The 17,597-nt window shown below is 40.7% G+C and overlaps 1 protein-coding gene across 1 annotated transcript; it reads left to right on the forward strand.

Annotated features, from left to right (window-relative positions):
- The first annotated feature begins 15,322 nt into the window (after positions 1-15,322).
- OR10G3 (olfactory receptor family 10 subfamily G member 3) lies at positions 15,323-16,263 on the forward strand. The gene is given in 2 exon segments (XM_017664923.3): positions 15,323-15,470; positions 15,473-16,263. Coding segments are annotated over 2 exon segments (939 nt in total).
- Positions 16,264-17,597: the final 1,334 nt, after the last annotated feature.

Consider the following 17,597-nt stretch of genomic DNA (forward strand, 5'->3'; position numbering starts at 1 on the left):
CTATAGATATGTAGGTTTTCCTGAGCCACATATGCAGCAATGAACAGCTCACCCCTGAGATGGGGTATACTCTGGGTGATGAGAGCATCTTCCACCACCATTCTTTTGGTTTATTTTGCTTAGGAACTACAAGAAAAGTGAGATTAGCTGCCACAATGAGAACATGCTCCATACGTCTATGTTATCAAAATGGCTCTGGGAACTCCACACACACCACAAGGACTAGAAAACAACTGGACAATAGGAGATTCTATCTTGCTCACACCAACGGGCATACAAAGCTCCAAAGGCCCTAAGGCAAAGGACACTGAAGACAGATTCATCCCCAAGCACTCAAGGGAACAAGGCCAAGAGACCTCAAACAGCAGAGCTCAGGAAGCTTCACTCCAAACATCAAAGAAAGTGATGGGATGCACTCCAAATTCCTCCCCATCCTGACACCTGTGTTTCTCTTATACCAAGAGATTTAATCTGAAAGCCCTGTGGAGCCAGGGTTTGAACTTAGAAATTATCTGATTCCCAAGTCCATACACAGCTACTGCTCTTTGAATGTGACTACTGGCCTGAGTTCCCAATTTTACCCACAGTAATTCTATGTATCTTGTTTCCTACCCTCTGAAAATGGCCTGCTCCAACCTCTAGTACTCAACCTTCTCTCAGGTGGAAATGGAAGAAGTTGCTAAGTGAGACAGTGGAGAGAAATCTCACTGGCAGAGGAGAAAATGTATAACAGAGATCTTCCTTCTTGAAAATCCATAGTAGATAAATGTGTAGTTTAGAAACTTAGGACTTGCGGCGCAAATAGGTATGGAAACGATCAGAATGAACCTATAAAAGCCCTTATGAATGCTCCTCATAGTCATTAAATTAAATATAAAGATAGCATGCTGAATAAAGCGATACCAATAACTTACATGTTTTCAAATTTAAGATATTTGGTATTGTATGGTTAATGTCCATTTACCATTCACTGCTTGCTTATTTCCTATCACAAAATGAGGTGAGACTTATCAGATTGTATAGTACACCCAGCTGCTGGAGGAAACACAGCTTTACAACCCTCTGTCCTTTATACCTCTGTAAAGAAGCAGTATTTTTACATATCTTGATGTGCTCTTCTATTTGCATATCTATGAACAGGACCTTATCTCTAGCCACTTAAAACATCAATATCACTGGAGCTGAGTGGGGACAGGGAGCATCTCAAGGAAGAAAGATTAAGATGGCAATGTCACAGAAGAGATAAGCAAGGCAGAAAAATTACTGTGCAGCTTCTGGTAGTCAAAATGGGTCTTCGTGTTGGCAGCAAGACAACTGGCTTAAAAGTCAGGACTTGTCAAGAGAGAAAAACATTTCCCAAATTACTTTATCTACCACTACAACACATCAAGCCAGGCTTGGTGGACTTGAACACAAAATTTATATGGTGAAGGTTCCATACAAAATTCAATGAAAGCAGGAAAACCTCACCTCTGCAAATCTGGGAGGCTCAAGGAGAAAAAACAGGAAACAGAGGCAGACTGTGGGGATGTCAGAGCTTGGGTTTTCTCCAACTTGCAACCGAACTTCCAGACAAGTGGGAGCTGTATGGAGCATAGGAAAAGCAAAGGTCACCAACAATAGTAATCTGCTCCTGTGCAAGTGGCACAGAGAGGCTGCAGATCCTCAGGATAACTGGCTGTCAGCTCTTAGTACAGGGGAGCATAAATATATGAACATGGCTTTCCAGTGCCTGAGTGTGGTGAATAAGGAAATCAGGGATGCTGGTATGTTTTCCCAGGAGGACAGGGAAGTACTGGGATGACAGTGCTGCAGCACAAGGCTGGGGTCAAAGTCACCACAGCATGCTGTGACTTCCAGACCCAAGGCCAAGAACAGGAACTGTGGATTCCAGCTAATGGTATGCTGGTAAATGTTTAAAAACTGTCTCCTCCCCAACCACCACAACAAAAAAAAAGCTCTGATTTGTATATTACTTGCATATTCCCATGGTTTAAATACTTCTACCTGGTCAGTTTCAAATTCCAAAAGGACATAGTTGCACATGGACTTAGTAACAGCGGCACTCTGTTAGCCAGCATTTCCTCCATGAAGATGTGAGAGATGCAAATAACCTCACAGCTACCAGTAAAACAATCAGAAAATCATGAGCTCTGAGTATTATTAATTTTTAATACAATTTATATAATTGAAAATGTAAATTTAATTGCAAATGTGTATTTAAATTTAATTGCACATTTAACAAAGATCTCACATAATTTTGGAAAGTTTAACAGTAAGCTGACTCCAGCACAAACCTGAGTCCAAATCAGTTGGAGGAGAGCAAATCACCCCACAATTCCAGATGGGACCATCTTCACCTGCATGGTCCCAAGAACCTACCAGAATCACCACACCCAACAAAGAAGAGCAAGTATAAATGCAGAATTTCTTTCCATTTTAAGATTAATATTCCACTGCGTGTATATTACCACATTTTGTTTTTCCATTCATCCACCAAGGGACACTAGGATTATTCCATGTTTTAACTATTGTAAATAATGCTACTATGAATACTGGTGTTCAAATGTCTCTTTGAGACCCTGTTTTCAGTTCCTCAACCAGAAGGGGAATTGCTGGACCACATGGTAATTCTATTTTTAATTTTTTGAAGAAATGCCATACTGTTTTCCACAATGACTATACCATTTCACATCCTACCAACAGTGCACAAGTTTTCCAATTTCTCCACATCTTTGCCAACCCTTGTTGTTTTCTGGTTTTTTGATAGTAGCCATCCTAATGTATATGAAGTAGTATCTCACTGTAGTTTTGGTTTGTATTTTCCTAAGGATTAGTAATGTCAAGAATCTTTTCATGTGCTTCTTGGCCATTTGTATATCTTCTTAAGAGGTATCTCTATTCATATGGCTCCATATGAATTTTAACATTTTTTTCAGGTTTGTAAAAATGCATTAGAATCTTGATAGGGATTGTACTAAATCTATAGATTACTTTAGGTAGTGTGGACATTTTAACAATATTAATTTTTCCAGTCTATGAATATGGATAGCCTTCCATTTATTTGTGTCTTCAGTTTCTTTCATCAATACCTCATAGTTTCCACTGTACAGGTCTTTCACCCCTTTGGTTAAATTTATCCCCAAATATTTTATTTTGTTTGATGCTATTATAAACAGTATTGTTTTCTTCACTTCTTTCCAGATAATTCATTTTAATGTATAGAAATGAAACTAATTTTTGTATGTTGATTTTGTATCCTGCAACTTTACTGAATGCATTTATTAGTTCCAACAATTTTTTAGTGGAGTCTTTAGAATTTTCTATGTCTATAAGATGTCATCTTCAAACAGTGACAATTTTACTTCTTCTTTTCCAGTTCAGCTGTCTTTTATTTCTTTTTCTTGCATAATAGTTCTGCCTTGGATGTCCAGTAACATGTTCAATAGGTATGGTGAGAGTGGGCTTTCTTGTCTACAAATAAAGTTTTATTATAATGCAGCCAGGGCCATTTGGATGTATATAGCTGCTTTCACATACAATGGTAGGTTTGAATAGTTTCAGTAGCGACTATGTGGTCCACAAGACCAAATATTTATTATAAGGCCTTTACAGCTAAAGTTTGTTGATCTCTGCCCTAGACACTTCAACACCAAGGTGACTTGGGAGCTATAGCAATCACCAGAAAAGTTTGGGGTGGAGGGAACAGATAACATTCAAAGTATCCTTTCAATATAAAAACTAAACAAAATAAAATGAACCAGATAGCAGTAGACTCACACTGTTACTCAGCAATAACCATCAGAAATGACTGGTGGTTACCACTGGGAAGGGGTTGAGGTGGGTAGGAGGGGCAGGTGAGGGGGATAAAAGGGCACAAAAATTCTCAATCCTAATAGAAGTTTGGTCACAGGGATGGTAGTACAGCATGGAGAATACAGCCAATGATTCTGTAACATCTTCCTATATTAACAGATGGTAACTGCACTAGTGGGGGTGAGGATCTAATAATATGGGTAATTGTTGAACCACTGTATTGTATACTTGAAATGAATATGAGAATGTATATCAACAATAACTTCAGTTTTTAAAAAAGTATTATTTCAAGATCTAAACCATCTCTAGACATTTGAAGAAAGTTTGGAGAAAGGGTTTAGACAGTTCCAAAGATCAGACTAGCAGAAAAGAAGCCAGACAAAAGTATTCTAAGAAACAGGACCAAGAAATACCAATAAAAGGGAGCATGACTTAAAATACTGTAAATGACAGCTGGATGACTTCTCATGTCCCTGTAACCCTGAGATTCTATGTTTCTCCTAGCCTATGCAGATCTATGTTAGCACTTAACAATTCAAAGAAATGTGAGTTTCATAGAATGTGAAAGTGCCAATAAGAAACTCTTTTGACCAATAACAAGCACAATTGCTTTTCTTTCCTTTTTTTTCTAAAGTTTTTTTGGATAAGAAAATAAATCACAGATATGAAATCATCAACAAGCCCTGTTAAGCCCCTTCAGACTTTGTCCCACATGATGTGAAATTGGAAAGCATTAGAAACTAAGAATGTTTTCTAGGAAGCATATTGGTCTTGTCACAAGGGTGCTATTACCATATTCCCCAAGCAAAAGATTGTACATACTGTAATTGACCCTAGGGAAATTTTTAAAGTAACAGAAAATAAGAGAAGCCAACCTTAGCAGTTACCTTCCATGAGAGCCACAACTCTGCCACAAGTTTATCAGGAAATAGGAAGTAGGCAAATAATAAGTCAAGTTTCAGTAGTTTCGTCCTTCATTCTGATCCAGCCAGAACTGACTGATTGAGTCTGTTGCTATGAGCTCTTCATAATAAATACTGTTGACTTAATGGGAGTCAAAATGATTGAAATCTCTTTAGGAACAGATTTATATCTTTCTCTCAGATTGCACAAGGTTTTCTTTGGGTACTGTAGAAACAGCACACACCCAGGTAAAGGTGATTCTCCCCCAAGAGGCACCTGCATTGTCCTATCCCATTTTCCAGAGTCAAATGTCACCTACAAGACATGATCACTGACGTGGAGAGGTGCTGAAAAGAGAGGAAGATTCCCAAATATAGATGACCACAGAGTGCGTTTCATACATAGGTAAATGTTGGATCCAAACACTGTGCAAAGGGTTTCTCCACTCTGTCACCTTTCAACATCTTTCCTTGTATAAAATTATTCAATATAGGAGGGCGGAGCCAAGATGGCGGCGTGAGTAGAGCAGTGGAAATCTCCTCCCAAAAACACATAGAGCTATGAAAATATAACAAAGAAAAATCTTCCTAAAATAGAGACCACAGGACACAGGACAACATCCAGACCACATCCACACCTGCAAGAACCCAGCGCCTTGTGAAGGGGGTAAGATACAAGCCCCAGCCCGGCGGGACCCGAGCGCCCCTCCCCCCGGCTCCCGGCGGGTGGAGAGAAACCGGAGCGGTTTTTTTTTTTTTTTTTTTTTTTGGCGAGCGCTTTTTGGAAGCCTTAGAGGGACGGGCCCCCGTTGCTGGGGAGGCAGGGTGGCGGGACCAGTGAGGAGGTGCCTGGGAACGGCGCCGGAGGACAAAGAATATCCCGCGTTTCTCCCTGCGAGACCTGGGGGCGGGTGCCTGAGACCGGTGCCTGAGGACGGAGGAGGTCGCGCGTTTTTCCCCTTTTTTTTTTTTTTTTCTCTTTTTGGCGAGCGCTTTTTGGAAGCCTTGAAGGGACGGGGACCCCAGTGCTAGGGAGGCACGGTGGCGGGACTGGTGAGCGGGTGGCTGGGACCGGCGCCTGAGGACAAAGAATATCCCCCGTTTTTCCCTGCGGGACCGGTGGGCGGGTGCCTGAGACCGGCACTTGAGGACAGAGGAAATCGCGCGTTTTTCCCCTTTTTTTTTTCTCTTTTCTGCGAGTGCTTTTTGGAAGCCTAAAAGGGACAGGGACCCCGGTGCTAGGGAGGCAGGGCGGCGGGACTGGTGAGCGGGTGCCTGGGACCGGCACCTGAGGACAAAGAATATCCCGCATTTTTCCCTGTGGGACCGGTGGGTGGGTGCCTGAGACCAGCACCTGAGGACGGAAGAAATCGCGCGTTTTTCCCCTTTTTTTTCTCTCTTTTTGCCGAGTGCTTTTTGGAAGCCTTGAAGGGACAGGGACCCCGGTGCTAGGGAGGCAGGGCGGCGGGACTGGTGAGCGGGTGCGTGGGACCAGTGCCTGAGGACAAAGAATATTGAGCATTCCTTCCCTGCGGGACCGGTGGGTGGGTGCTTTTTGGAAGCCTTGAAAGGACAGGGACCCTGGTGCTAGGGAGACAGGGCAGCAGGACCAGTGAGCGGGTGCCTGGGACCGGCACCTGAGGACAAAAAAAAAAAAAAAAAAAAAATCGCTTGTTTTTTCCTTTTTTTTCCTTTTTTTTTTTCTCTTTGTTTCTGTTCCCTCTCTCATTGTTGCTGCTGTTGTTTTGGTTTGGAGAGTGCTTTTTGGAAATCTTAAAGGGGCAAGACAGGTCACTTAGACCAGAAGCAGGGAATCTGGGGATCTCTGGGCACTCTAACCCCCTGGGCAGCAGGGAGCACAGAGGCCCCTTACGGAGATAAATAGTCTCCTGGCTGCTCCCCCTCCAACGGGGCTCCACCATTTTGGAGGAACAGCCCCAGCAAGGCCAAGCCCACAGCAACAGCGGAGATAAACCCCAAAGCAACTGGGCAGGAAGCAGAAGCCCTGTCTGCGCACAGCTGCCCAGCACAAGCCACTAGAGGTCGCTATTCTCCCAGGAAAAGGCTACAAACCAACAAGAAGGGAAGTTCTTCCAGCGGTCACTTGTACCAGCTCTGCAAACTATCTCTATCACCATGAAAAGGCAAAACTACAGGCAGACAAAGATCACAGAGACAACACCTGAGAAGGAGACAGACCTAACTAGTCTTCCTGAAAAAGAATTCAAAATAAAAATCATGAACATGCTGACAGAGATGCAGAAAAAAATGCAAGAGCAATGGGATGAGATGCAGAGAAAAATGCAAGAGCAGTGGGATGAAGTCCGGAAGGAGATCACAGATGTCAGGAAAGAGATCACTGAAGTGAAACAATCCCTGGAAGGATTTATAAGCAGAATGGATAAGATGCAAGAGGCCATTGAAGGAATAGAAGCCAGAGAACAGGAACGTATAGAAGCTGACATAGAGAGAGATAAAAGGATCTCCAGGAATGAAACAACACTAAGAGAAATATGTGACCAATACAAAAGGAAAAACATTCGTATTATAGGGATACCAGAAGAAGAAGAAAGAGGAAAAGGGATAGAAAGTCTCTTTGAAGAAATAATTGCTGAAAACTTCCCCAAACTGGGGGAGGAAATAATCGAACAGACCATGGAATTATACAGAACCCCCAACAGAAAGGATCCAAGGAGGACAACACCAAGACACATAATAATTAAAATGGCAAGGATCAAGGACAAGGAAAGAGTTTTAAAGGCAGCTAGAGAGAAAAAGGTCACCTATAAAGGAAAACCCATCAGGCTAACATCAGACTTCTCGACAGAAACCCTACAGGCCAGAAGAGAATGGCATGATATACTTAATGCAATGAAACAGAAGGGCCTTGAACCAAGGATACTGTATCCAGCACGACTATCATTTAAATATGATGGTGGGATCAAACAATTCCCAGACAAGCAAAAGCTGAGGGAATTTGCTTCCCACAAACCACCTCTACAGGGCATCCTACAGGGACTGCTCTCTATGGGAGCACCCCTAAAAAGAGCACAGAACAAAACACACAACATATGAAGAATGGAGGAGGAGGAATAAGAAGGGAGAGAAGAAAAGACTCTCCAGACAGTGTATATAACAGCTCAATAAGCGAGCTAAGTTAGGCAATAAGATACTAAAGAAGCTAACCTTGAACCTTTGGTAACCACGAATCTAAAGCCTGCAATGGCAATAAGTACATATCTTTCAATAGTCACCCTAAATGTAAATGGACTTAATGCACCAATCAAAAGACATAGAGTAATAGAATGGATAAAAAAGCAAGACCCATCTATATACTGCTTACAAGAAACTCACCTTAAACCCAAAGATAAGCATAGACTAAAAGTCAAGGGATGGAAAAACATATTTCAGGCAAACAACAGTGAGAAGAAAGCAGGGGTTGCAGTACTAATATCAGACAAAATAGACTTCAAAACAAAGAAAGTAACAAGAGATAAAGAAGGCCACTACATAATGATAAAGGGCTTAGTCCAACAAGAGGATATAACCATTCTAAATATATATGCACCCAATACAGGAGCACCAGCATATGTGAAGCAAATACTAACAGAACTAAAGAGGGAAATAGACTGCAATGCATTCATTGTAGGAGACTTCAACACACCACTCACCCCAAAGGATAGATCCACCGGGCAGAAAATAAGTAAAGACACACAGGCACTGAACAACACACTAGAACAGATGGACCTACTAGACATCTATAGAACTTTACATCCAAAAGCAACAGGATATACATTCTTCTCAAGTGCACATGGAACATTCTCCAGAATAGACCACATACTAGCTCACAAAAAGAGCCTCAGTAAATTCCACAATATTGAAATTCTACCAACCAATTTTTCAGACCACAAAGGTATGAAAGTAGAAATAAATTCTACAAAGAAAACAAAAAGGCTCACAAACACATGGAGGCTTAACAACATGCTACTAAATAATCAATGGATCAATGAACAAATCAAAATAGAGATCAAGGAATATATAGAAACAAATGACAACAACAACACTAAGCCCCAACTTCTGTGGGATGCAGCGAAAGCAGTCTTAAGAGGAAAGTATATAGCAATCCAGGCACACTTGAAGAAGGAAGAACAATCCCAAATGAATAGTCTAACATCACAACTATTAAAACTGGAAAAAGAAGAACAAATGAGGCCTAAAGTCAGCAGAAGGAGGGACATAATAAAGATCAGAGAAGAAATAAACAAAATTGAGAAGAATAAAACAATAGCAAAAATCAACGAAACCAAGAGCTGGTTCTTTGAGAAAATAAACAAAATAGATAAGCCTCTAGCCCAACTTATTAAGAGAAAAAGAGAGTCAACACAAATCAACATAATCAGAAATGAGAATGGAAAAATCACAACAGACTCCACAGAAATACAAAGAATTATTAAAGACTACTATGAAAACCTATATGCCAACAAGCTGGAAAACCTAGAAGAAATGGACAACTTCCTAGAAAAATACAACCTCCCAAGACTGACCAAGGAAGAAACACAAAAGTTAAACAAACCAATTACAAGCAAAGAAATTGAAAGAGTAATCAAAAAACTACCCAAGAACAAAACCCCGGGGCCGGACGGATTTACCTCGGAATTTTATCAGACACACAGAGAAGACATAATACCCATTCTCCTTAAAGTGTTCCACAAAATAGAAGAAGAGGGAATACTCCCAAACTCATTCTATGAAGCCAACATCACCCTAATACCAAAACCAGGAAAAGACCCCACCAAAAAAGAAAATTACAGACCAATATCCCTGATGAATGTAGATGCAAAAATACTCAATAAAATATTAGCAAACAGAATTCAACAGTATATCAAAAGGATCATACACCATGACCAAGTGGGGTTCATCCCAGGGATGCAAGGATGGTACAACATTCGAAAATCCATCAACATCATCCACCACATCAACAAAAAGAAAGACAAAAACCACATGATCATCTCCATAGATGCTGAAAAAGCATTTGACAAAATTCAACATCCATTCATGATAAAAACTCTCAGCAAAATGGGAATAGAGGGCAAGTACCTCAACATAATAAAGGCCATATATGATAAACCCACAGCCAGCATTATACTGAACAGCGAGAAGCTGAAAGCATTTCCACTGAGATCGGGAACCAGACAGGGATGCCCACTCTCCCCACTGTTATTTAACATAGTACTGGAGGTCCTAGCCACGGCAATCAGACAAAACAAAGAAATACAAGGAATCCAGATTGGTAAAGAAGAAGTTAAACTGTCACTATTTGCAGATGATATGATACTGTACATAGAAAACCCTAAAGACTCCACTCCAAAACTACTAGAACTGATATCGGAATACAGCAAAGTTGCAGGATACAAAATCAACACACAGAAATCTGTAGCTTTCCTATACACTAACAACGAATCAATAGAAAGAGAAATCAGGAAAACAATTCCATTCACCATTGCATCAAAAAGAATAAAATACCTAGGAATAAACCTAACCAAGGAAGTGAAAGACTTATACTCTGAAAACTACAAGTCACTCTTAAGAGAAATTAAAGGGGACACTAATAAATGGAAACTCATCCCATGCTCATGGCTAGGAAGAATTAATATCGTCAAAATGGCCATCCTGCCGAAAACAATATACAAATTTGATGCAATCCCTCTCAAATTACCAGCAACATTCTTCAATGAATTGGAAGAAATAATTCAAAAATTCATATGGAAACACCAAAGACCCCGAATAGCCAAAGCAATCCTGAAAAAGAAGAATAAAGTAGGGGGGATCTCACTCCCCAACTTCAAGCTCTACTACAAAGCCATAGTAATCAAGACAATTTGGTACTGGCACAACAACAGAGCCACAGACCAGTGGAACAGATTAGAGACCCCAGAAATTAACCCAAACATATATGGTCAATTAATATTTGATAAAGGAGCCATGGACATACAATGGCAAAATGACAGTCTCTTCAACAGATGGTGCTGGCAAAACTGGACAGCTACATGTAGGAGAATGAAACTGGACCATTGTCTAACCCCATATACAAAGGTAAACTCAAAATGGATCAAAGACCTGAATGTAAGTCACGAAACCATTAAACTCTTGGAAAAAAACATAGGCAAAAATGTCTTAGACATAAACATGAGCGATCTCTTCTTGAACATATCTCCCCGGGCAAGGAAAACAACAGCAAAAATGAGCAAGTGGGACTACATTAAGCTGAAAAGCTTCTGTACAGCGAAAGACACCATCAATAGAACAAAAAGGAACCCTACAGTATGGGAGAATATATTTGAAAATGACAGATCTGATAAAGGCTTGACGTCCAGAATATATAAAGAGCTCACACGCCTCAACAAACAAAAAACAAATAACCCAATTAAAAAATGGGCAGAGGAACTGAACAGACAGTTCTCCAAAAAAGAAATACAGATGGCCAAGAGACACATGAAAAGATGCTCCACATCGCTAATTATCAGAGAAATGCAAATTAAAACTACAATGAGGTATCACCTCACACCAGTAAGGATAGCTGCCATCCAAAAGACAAACAACAACAAATGTTGGCGAGGCTGTGGAGAAAGGGGAACCCTCCTACACTGCTGGTGGGAATGTAAATTAGTTCAACCATTGTGGAAAGCAGTATGGAGGTTCATCAAAATGCTCAAAACAGACCTACCATTTGACCCAGGAATTCCACTCCTAGGAATTTACCCTAAGAACGCAGCAATCAAGTTTGAGAAAGACAGATGCACTCCTATGTTTATCGCAGCACTATTTACAATAGCCAAGAATTGGAAGCAACCTAAATGTCCATCTGTAGATGAATGGATAAAGAAGATGTGGTACATATACACAATGGAATACTACTCAGCCATAAGAAGTGGAAAAATCCAACCATTTGCAGCAACATGGATGGAGCTGGAGAGTATTATGCTCAGTGAAATAAGCCAAGCGGAGAAAGAGAAATACCAAATGATTTCACTCATCTGAGGAGTATAGGAACAAAGGAAAAACTGAAGGAACAAAACAGCAGCAGAATTACAGAACCCAAAAATGGACTAACAGGTACCAAAGGGAAAGGAACTGGGGAGGATGGGTGGGCAGGGAGGGATAAGGGGGGGGAAGAAGAAGGGGGGTATTAAGATTAGCATGCATGGGGGGGAGGGAGAAAGGGGAGGGTGGGCTGCACAACACAGAGAGGACAAGTAGTGACTCTACCACATTTTGCTAAGCTGATGGACAGTAACCGTAATGTGGTTGTTAGGGGGGACCTGATATAGGGGAGAGCATAGTAAACATAGTATTCTTCAGGTAAGTGTAGATTAAAAATTTAAAAAAAAAAGAAAGAAAGAAAGAAAAGGGGGATTACTCCTTAACAGGATAAAACTATTGGTAAATCAAAGATCAACGCATGCTTTAAATATCCTTAATGTTGATCACTTAAAGGGTGTCAGATGATCAGCTATGGAGGTACTCTTTTCTGATAATATTCCTTTCTCTTAATTAAAAAAAAAAAAAAAGCAGTTACTGTGTGCTGACCTCCAATGAGTTCTGCACAGTGGTATAGAGGGCATGTCAAAGTGTGGGCAAAGGGTCTGTTTGTTTCTACGCAGAAGATCAAGGCCTAGCTTGGATACCCAGAAAATGAACTAAGATACGATATGAGGAGGAGCTTCCGGCATCAGCACTCTCTGGAGGACTCGTGCCGGGGGATGATCATCAAAAAGCCTCCACAGGGATCCGGACGATGCTGCGGTTGTGGCTGCATCCAGCCCACCGTCTCCTGGACTTGCCATAAGAAGGAGGAGGGAGATGTCTAGGCTGGCATGTGCATACAGTGAGACAACGAATTTGACTGGATCTGTACTGTTGGAACTCAACCAGGAGTTGGGAGGGGTGCAAGTTGTAGCACCCCAAAATCTCATGACTATAGACTATCTATGGTTAAAAGAACATATGGGATGTGAACAGATCCCAGAAATGGGCTGCTTTAATTTGTCTGATGGTTCAAGTACAGTTGGACAATATCCATCATATCATAGATAAATTTTCACAAATGCCTAGGGTGCCTAAATGGTTTTCTTGGCTTCACTGGAGATGGCTGGTAATTATAGATTTGCTTTGTTTATGTCACCGTATTCCTATTATGTTAATATGTGTGTGCAAATTAGTTAGTAGTTTAAAACCTATACATACTTAAGGTACTATACAAGAAGATATGTCAAAGAAATAATCAATCCTCCCAAGTTTCCTTCATATGCTACATCTATAGCTTTTCTTCTTCCTTCCTAATTACAAACCTTAAATAGAATTCGTGCCTCATATCGAATTTACCGAGTATCCTAATTCCTCCAGGTGGTAAAGATACCTCGAGACAAGTGCTGGGCATAGAAGCCACAGGGCATAAATCTGCAAAGAAGTAAAAAGCTAACCTTTGCAAAGAATATGGCTTCTCTCTCACTTACCAACTTTACATTTCCCTGTATGGCCCCGGAAGATGACTGGTTAGCCAGAGACGGGTAAGATTCCTCAAGGGAGGAACAACCTAAGACAGGCACAGTCGCAGGGGAGCCATCAGGTGAGAATTTGGGGATCAACAGAGGTGAGGCTCAGAACCTCACCCCCCCTGCTTTGAGAGAAATCTTCTGCATCCGTGGATGTCTTGCTGCCCTTGTCTAGCCTGGATTAATACTTAGTCCATAGGCACACACCTGATCATCTGATCATCTATATTTGCCTTCTTACAGCACTAAACTATGTTTTCTACCTTTATCTTGCATCTACCTACCACTTCAGCATTTTATTAAAAATAAAAATAATAATAATAATAGGAGAAATGTGGGATCAACATATAAATCAAGTACAAAAATCAAAAGAATATTCATATTTGACCTGATGGTTTATAGGTCATATTGCATGATCAAAACCGAAAGTTTCTGTGATGAATGCCCTTGTACTGTTCACCATGTAAGAATTTATTCACTCTGTAAGAATTCGTTCACCATGTAAGAACTTGTTCGTTATGCTTCAGAAGATTGGAGACTGACGAGAATTAGGCTTGAGATGGATTAATGATTGTACATTGAGCATTGACCCCCCTATACTGAATTTTATTGTTGTTAACAACCATTTGATCAATAAATATGAGAGATGCCCTCTCAAAAAAAAAAAAAAAAAAATAAGTCTTTAGGTCAGGGTAGGGCTTAATGCTAAGTCAGAGGCCAGAGCAGAAGGCTGTGAAGAGTTGGGCTCAGTAAGAACATGCGAATGCTGCCAAATACACCTTTTCGGGTAAAGTAAAGTTTATCATTGAGAGGGAAAAGGAAATGGAAATGGCTGACAACTCTGGCTACATAATGTAAGAGCTCATATTAGTGTTGTTGCCACTTTGGTTACCAGCTGTAGATAGATAGATATGTTTCCACACATACATAGATATAAGTATCCATACGTAGATAGATACATATAAGATTCCACACGTAGTTAGATAGATATGTTTCCACATGTACATAGATAGATACAAGTTTCTCTATTTATTCTGAAAGATTTTAAGGCAATAAATGTAATAGAATTAATAGATGAGTAAAAAAAAAAAAAAAAATTATTCAATATATATCCCTTTCTGCTCTCACAGAAATTTGCTTTACTCTCTGCTAAGTCTATGCAGCTACCATTTGGTCATTTTATATCAGGATAACTCTATCTCCACAAGTCTTTCATTGGCTACATCTTTCACCAAAGCTACCCTTCTTCAGAGGTTCATTTATTGCCTAGATCCAACCAGAGAAGGTAAGAGCATTTAGGAGTTCTGTGGTGGTTCCTTCTTGGCTCCTTGCCATCTGGTCCCTGCCAGTTCTCTTCTCCCACCTGTATGACACGTCCTCTGCCCAAAATTCAAAGGAGGGAATGTGAATAAAACTGTAATCTGATTTTTGCATTAGTGAATATTTTAAACAGAGAGTTCAAACTCATTGCTAGCAAGGGTTTTCTATTTTAGTGAAAACTTGCAGTCTCCTTTCTCAGATTTAGTAACTCAAATTTTTCTCATCTCATTCTGTATATACATATGTGTGTATATATATATATGTGTGTGTATATAATTTAGAAAATGGCAATATATCACATAAATTGTCTACATGTGTCTTTTCCCACACATGTCATTTCCAGTAAACCTTTAATATTTGGCAAATATTAAAAGGTGCTGAAGGTGCAGGTTCCAAGAAGCAAACCTTTTCTGTAAAGATCCAGAGAGTAGGTATTTTAGGCTTTGCAGACCAAACGCAGCTACTCAGCTCTGCCACTGTATCAGCAAAGCAGCTACAGGTAACACATAAATAAATAAGCATTGCTGTGTTCCAATAAAACTTTATTTACAAATCAGACAAGCCTCTGCCATAGAACATAGTTTCTTCCTGTTTCTGATTTCTCCACATGAGAAACTTCCCTGCCACTGTCCCAGGTTTTTACGATCTCTGTCTCCAGTTCCTCCTCACTTCCCTCGCACCTCCCTGCTAACTCCTGTTTTGTCTGTTCTCTAGGTGAGAGCTCCCCAGAGGATGTAAAGAGTCAATAGCACCATGGTGACAGAGTTCATCCTGACAGGAATTCCCTACCCACTCAGGCTAAGGACGTTTTTGTTTGTATTCTTTTTGCTAATCTACATTCTGACTCAGCTGGAGAACCTGCTTATTCTAATCACTGTCTGGTAGACCCGCAGCTCCATGCCCATCCCATGTATATCTTTCTTGGTGTTCTCTCCATCATTGACATGGGCATTTCCACCACCATTGGCCCTCACCTCATAATGAACTTCACTTGAGGCATCAAACCCATCCCCTTTGGTGGCTGTGTCACTCAACTCTATTTCTATCACTTCCTGGGAAGCACCCAGTGCTTTCTCTACACCCTGATGGCCTACGACAGGTATCTGGAAATATGCCAGCCCCTGCGCTACCCTGTGCTCGTGAATGCTAAGCTGAGTACCTTGCTTGTGGCTGGAGCTTGGGCATCAGGATCCATCCATGGGGCTATCCAGACCATCCTAACATTCCATCTGCCCTACTGTGGGCTCAACCAGATAGATTACTTCTTCTGTGACATCCCTGCAGTTTTGAGACTGGCTTGTGCAGACACAACAGTCAACCAGCTTGTGACCTTTGTGGACATTGGGGTGGTGGTTGCCAGTTGCTTCTCCCTGATCCTTCTCTCTTACATACAGATTATTAAGGCCATTTTGAGAATCTGTACTGCTGATGGGCGACGCCAGGCCTTTTCAACCTGTGGAGCTCACATAACTGTGGTAACCGTGTACTATGTGCCCTGCACATTCATCTACCTGAGGCCTGAAACCAACAGCCCCCTGGATGGGGCAGCTGCCCTCTTCCCCACAGCCATCACGCCTTTTCTCAACCCCCTCATCTACAGTTTGTGGAACCAAGAGGTAAAACCGGCCCTGAGGAGAATGATAGGAGGCCCTCGGACGAAGAGTGAGGTTTGAAAGTGCCTTTCCCCCACTGGGGAAACCTTCACATTTACAATTTACTCTAGTGTTTAGATTTTTTTTTTCTTCTTGCTTTTTCTCATTCACATTGTCACATAATACCAATACAATAAGATCAAACACAATTTAAGGAAAAATATTACTCTGTAGTAGTTCCTTAATGTCCCTTTCTGATAAACAACTCTCTGCTGCTCCAGGAGTAAAGAGTGAGACTAAAGCCACTCAAGATAGCAAAATCAGTTCCACTTAGACATCCAGAGCCCTGACATGCCAAAAGCATCCAGTGGGCTTTTCAGCCTCTAGACTGACAGTGGTCAAGCCCTCATAAGATGGATTATAGTTCTTTTGATGGAAGAATGGTCTTCAGTTCTGCTCCAATCAGATATGTGCCTTAGGAGCTAGAACTAGAAGAGAAGCTATAGGTGCCCTGCTATATACACCTTAACAGATCTGGCTTGGGAGACTTCTTGAGGTCACTTTGGGCTATGAAGAGAAATTGAAGTGTTTTCTCTACCTTGCCCGATAAAGAAATAAACCTCTTAAAACAGTACTTTCACAAACCAAACCAAATACTCCAAAGAAAAGAATGCAATAAAGTCTTCTCAATCTTTTCAAATGTCTCAATAATAAATTCCCCTATACCAAAAAGTAAAGCTCAGTATGAAATTTTCCATTAAAAGAAAATAGAGCAATTTATCAGGGTGCCAGGGTAATTTATCTAAATTAATATTTCATATCAATTTGGATTCGTGAGGTTTGCAAGCTTTCCATGAGTTGGCCAGAACCTAACGAATGTGGGCTAATTTTGTGCAGTATCTCTGATATCAGCTCCCTGAAACTAAATTCTGTCAATGAAATATTTTATCTTTCAAAATATTTAACAAATAAAATGGTTGAATAATGAATTACAAAAATAAGCTTAAATCTATAGCTTGTGAACCAAATATTATACATTTGTTCCTGTTTCCTCAGGTGCTTAGGATGATTACTATCATAGGTGTTGTCTTAACAATTAATAAAATTACATTAAAATTATCTGTAGGTGTATAATAAAAACACTGATCAAAATGGGAGAATTCTGAAGCAACTGTGTGTTTAAAAAGTAGATTGGGCACTGTTATGAATTTGTTAAATTAACACTTACTAAGTGGAGCACAGGTGACCCACAGTCAACAGCAGACCACCAAAGGAATTGAAATCAGTAAGTTTGTTTCTAACAGGTCCTGGAAGAGAAGCGCTCAACATGCCTTGAGGGGCCACATGGGAGGTCAAGCCAGAGGACAGACAGAGAGAGGAAGGACTTGGGGGCACAGGTCTTTATCCAGGTCGAT

The sequence above is a fragment of the Manis javanica genome, chromosome 8 (genome assembly GCF_040802235.1).
Source record: "Manis javanica isolate MJ-LG chromosome 8, MJ_LKY, whole genome shotgun sequence".
In the NCBI taxonomy this organism is placed as follows: Eukaryota; Metazoa; Chordata; class Mammalia; order Pholidota; family Manidae; genus Manis; species Manis javanica.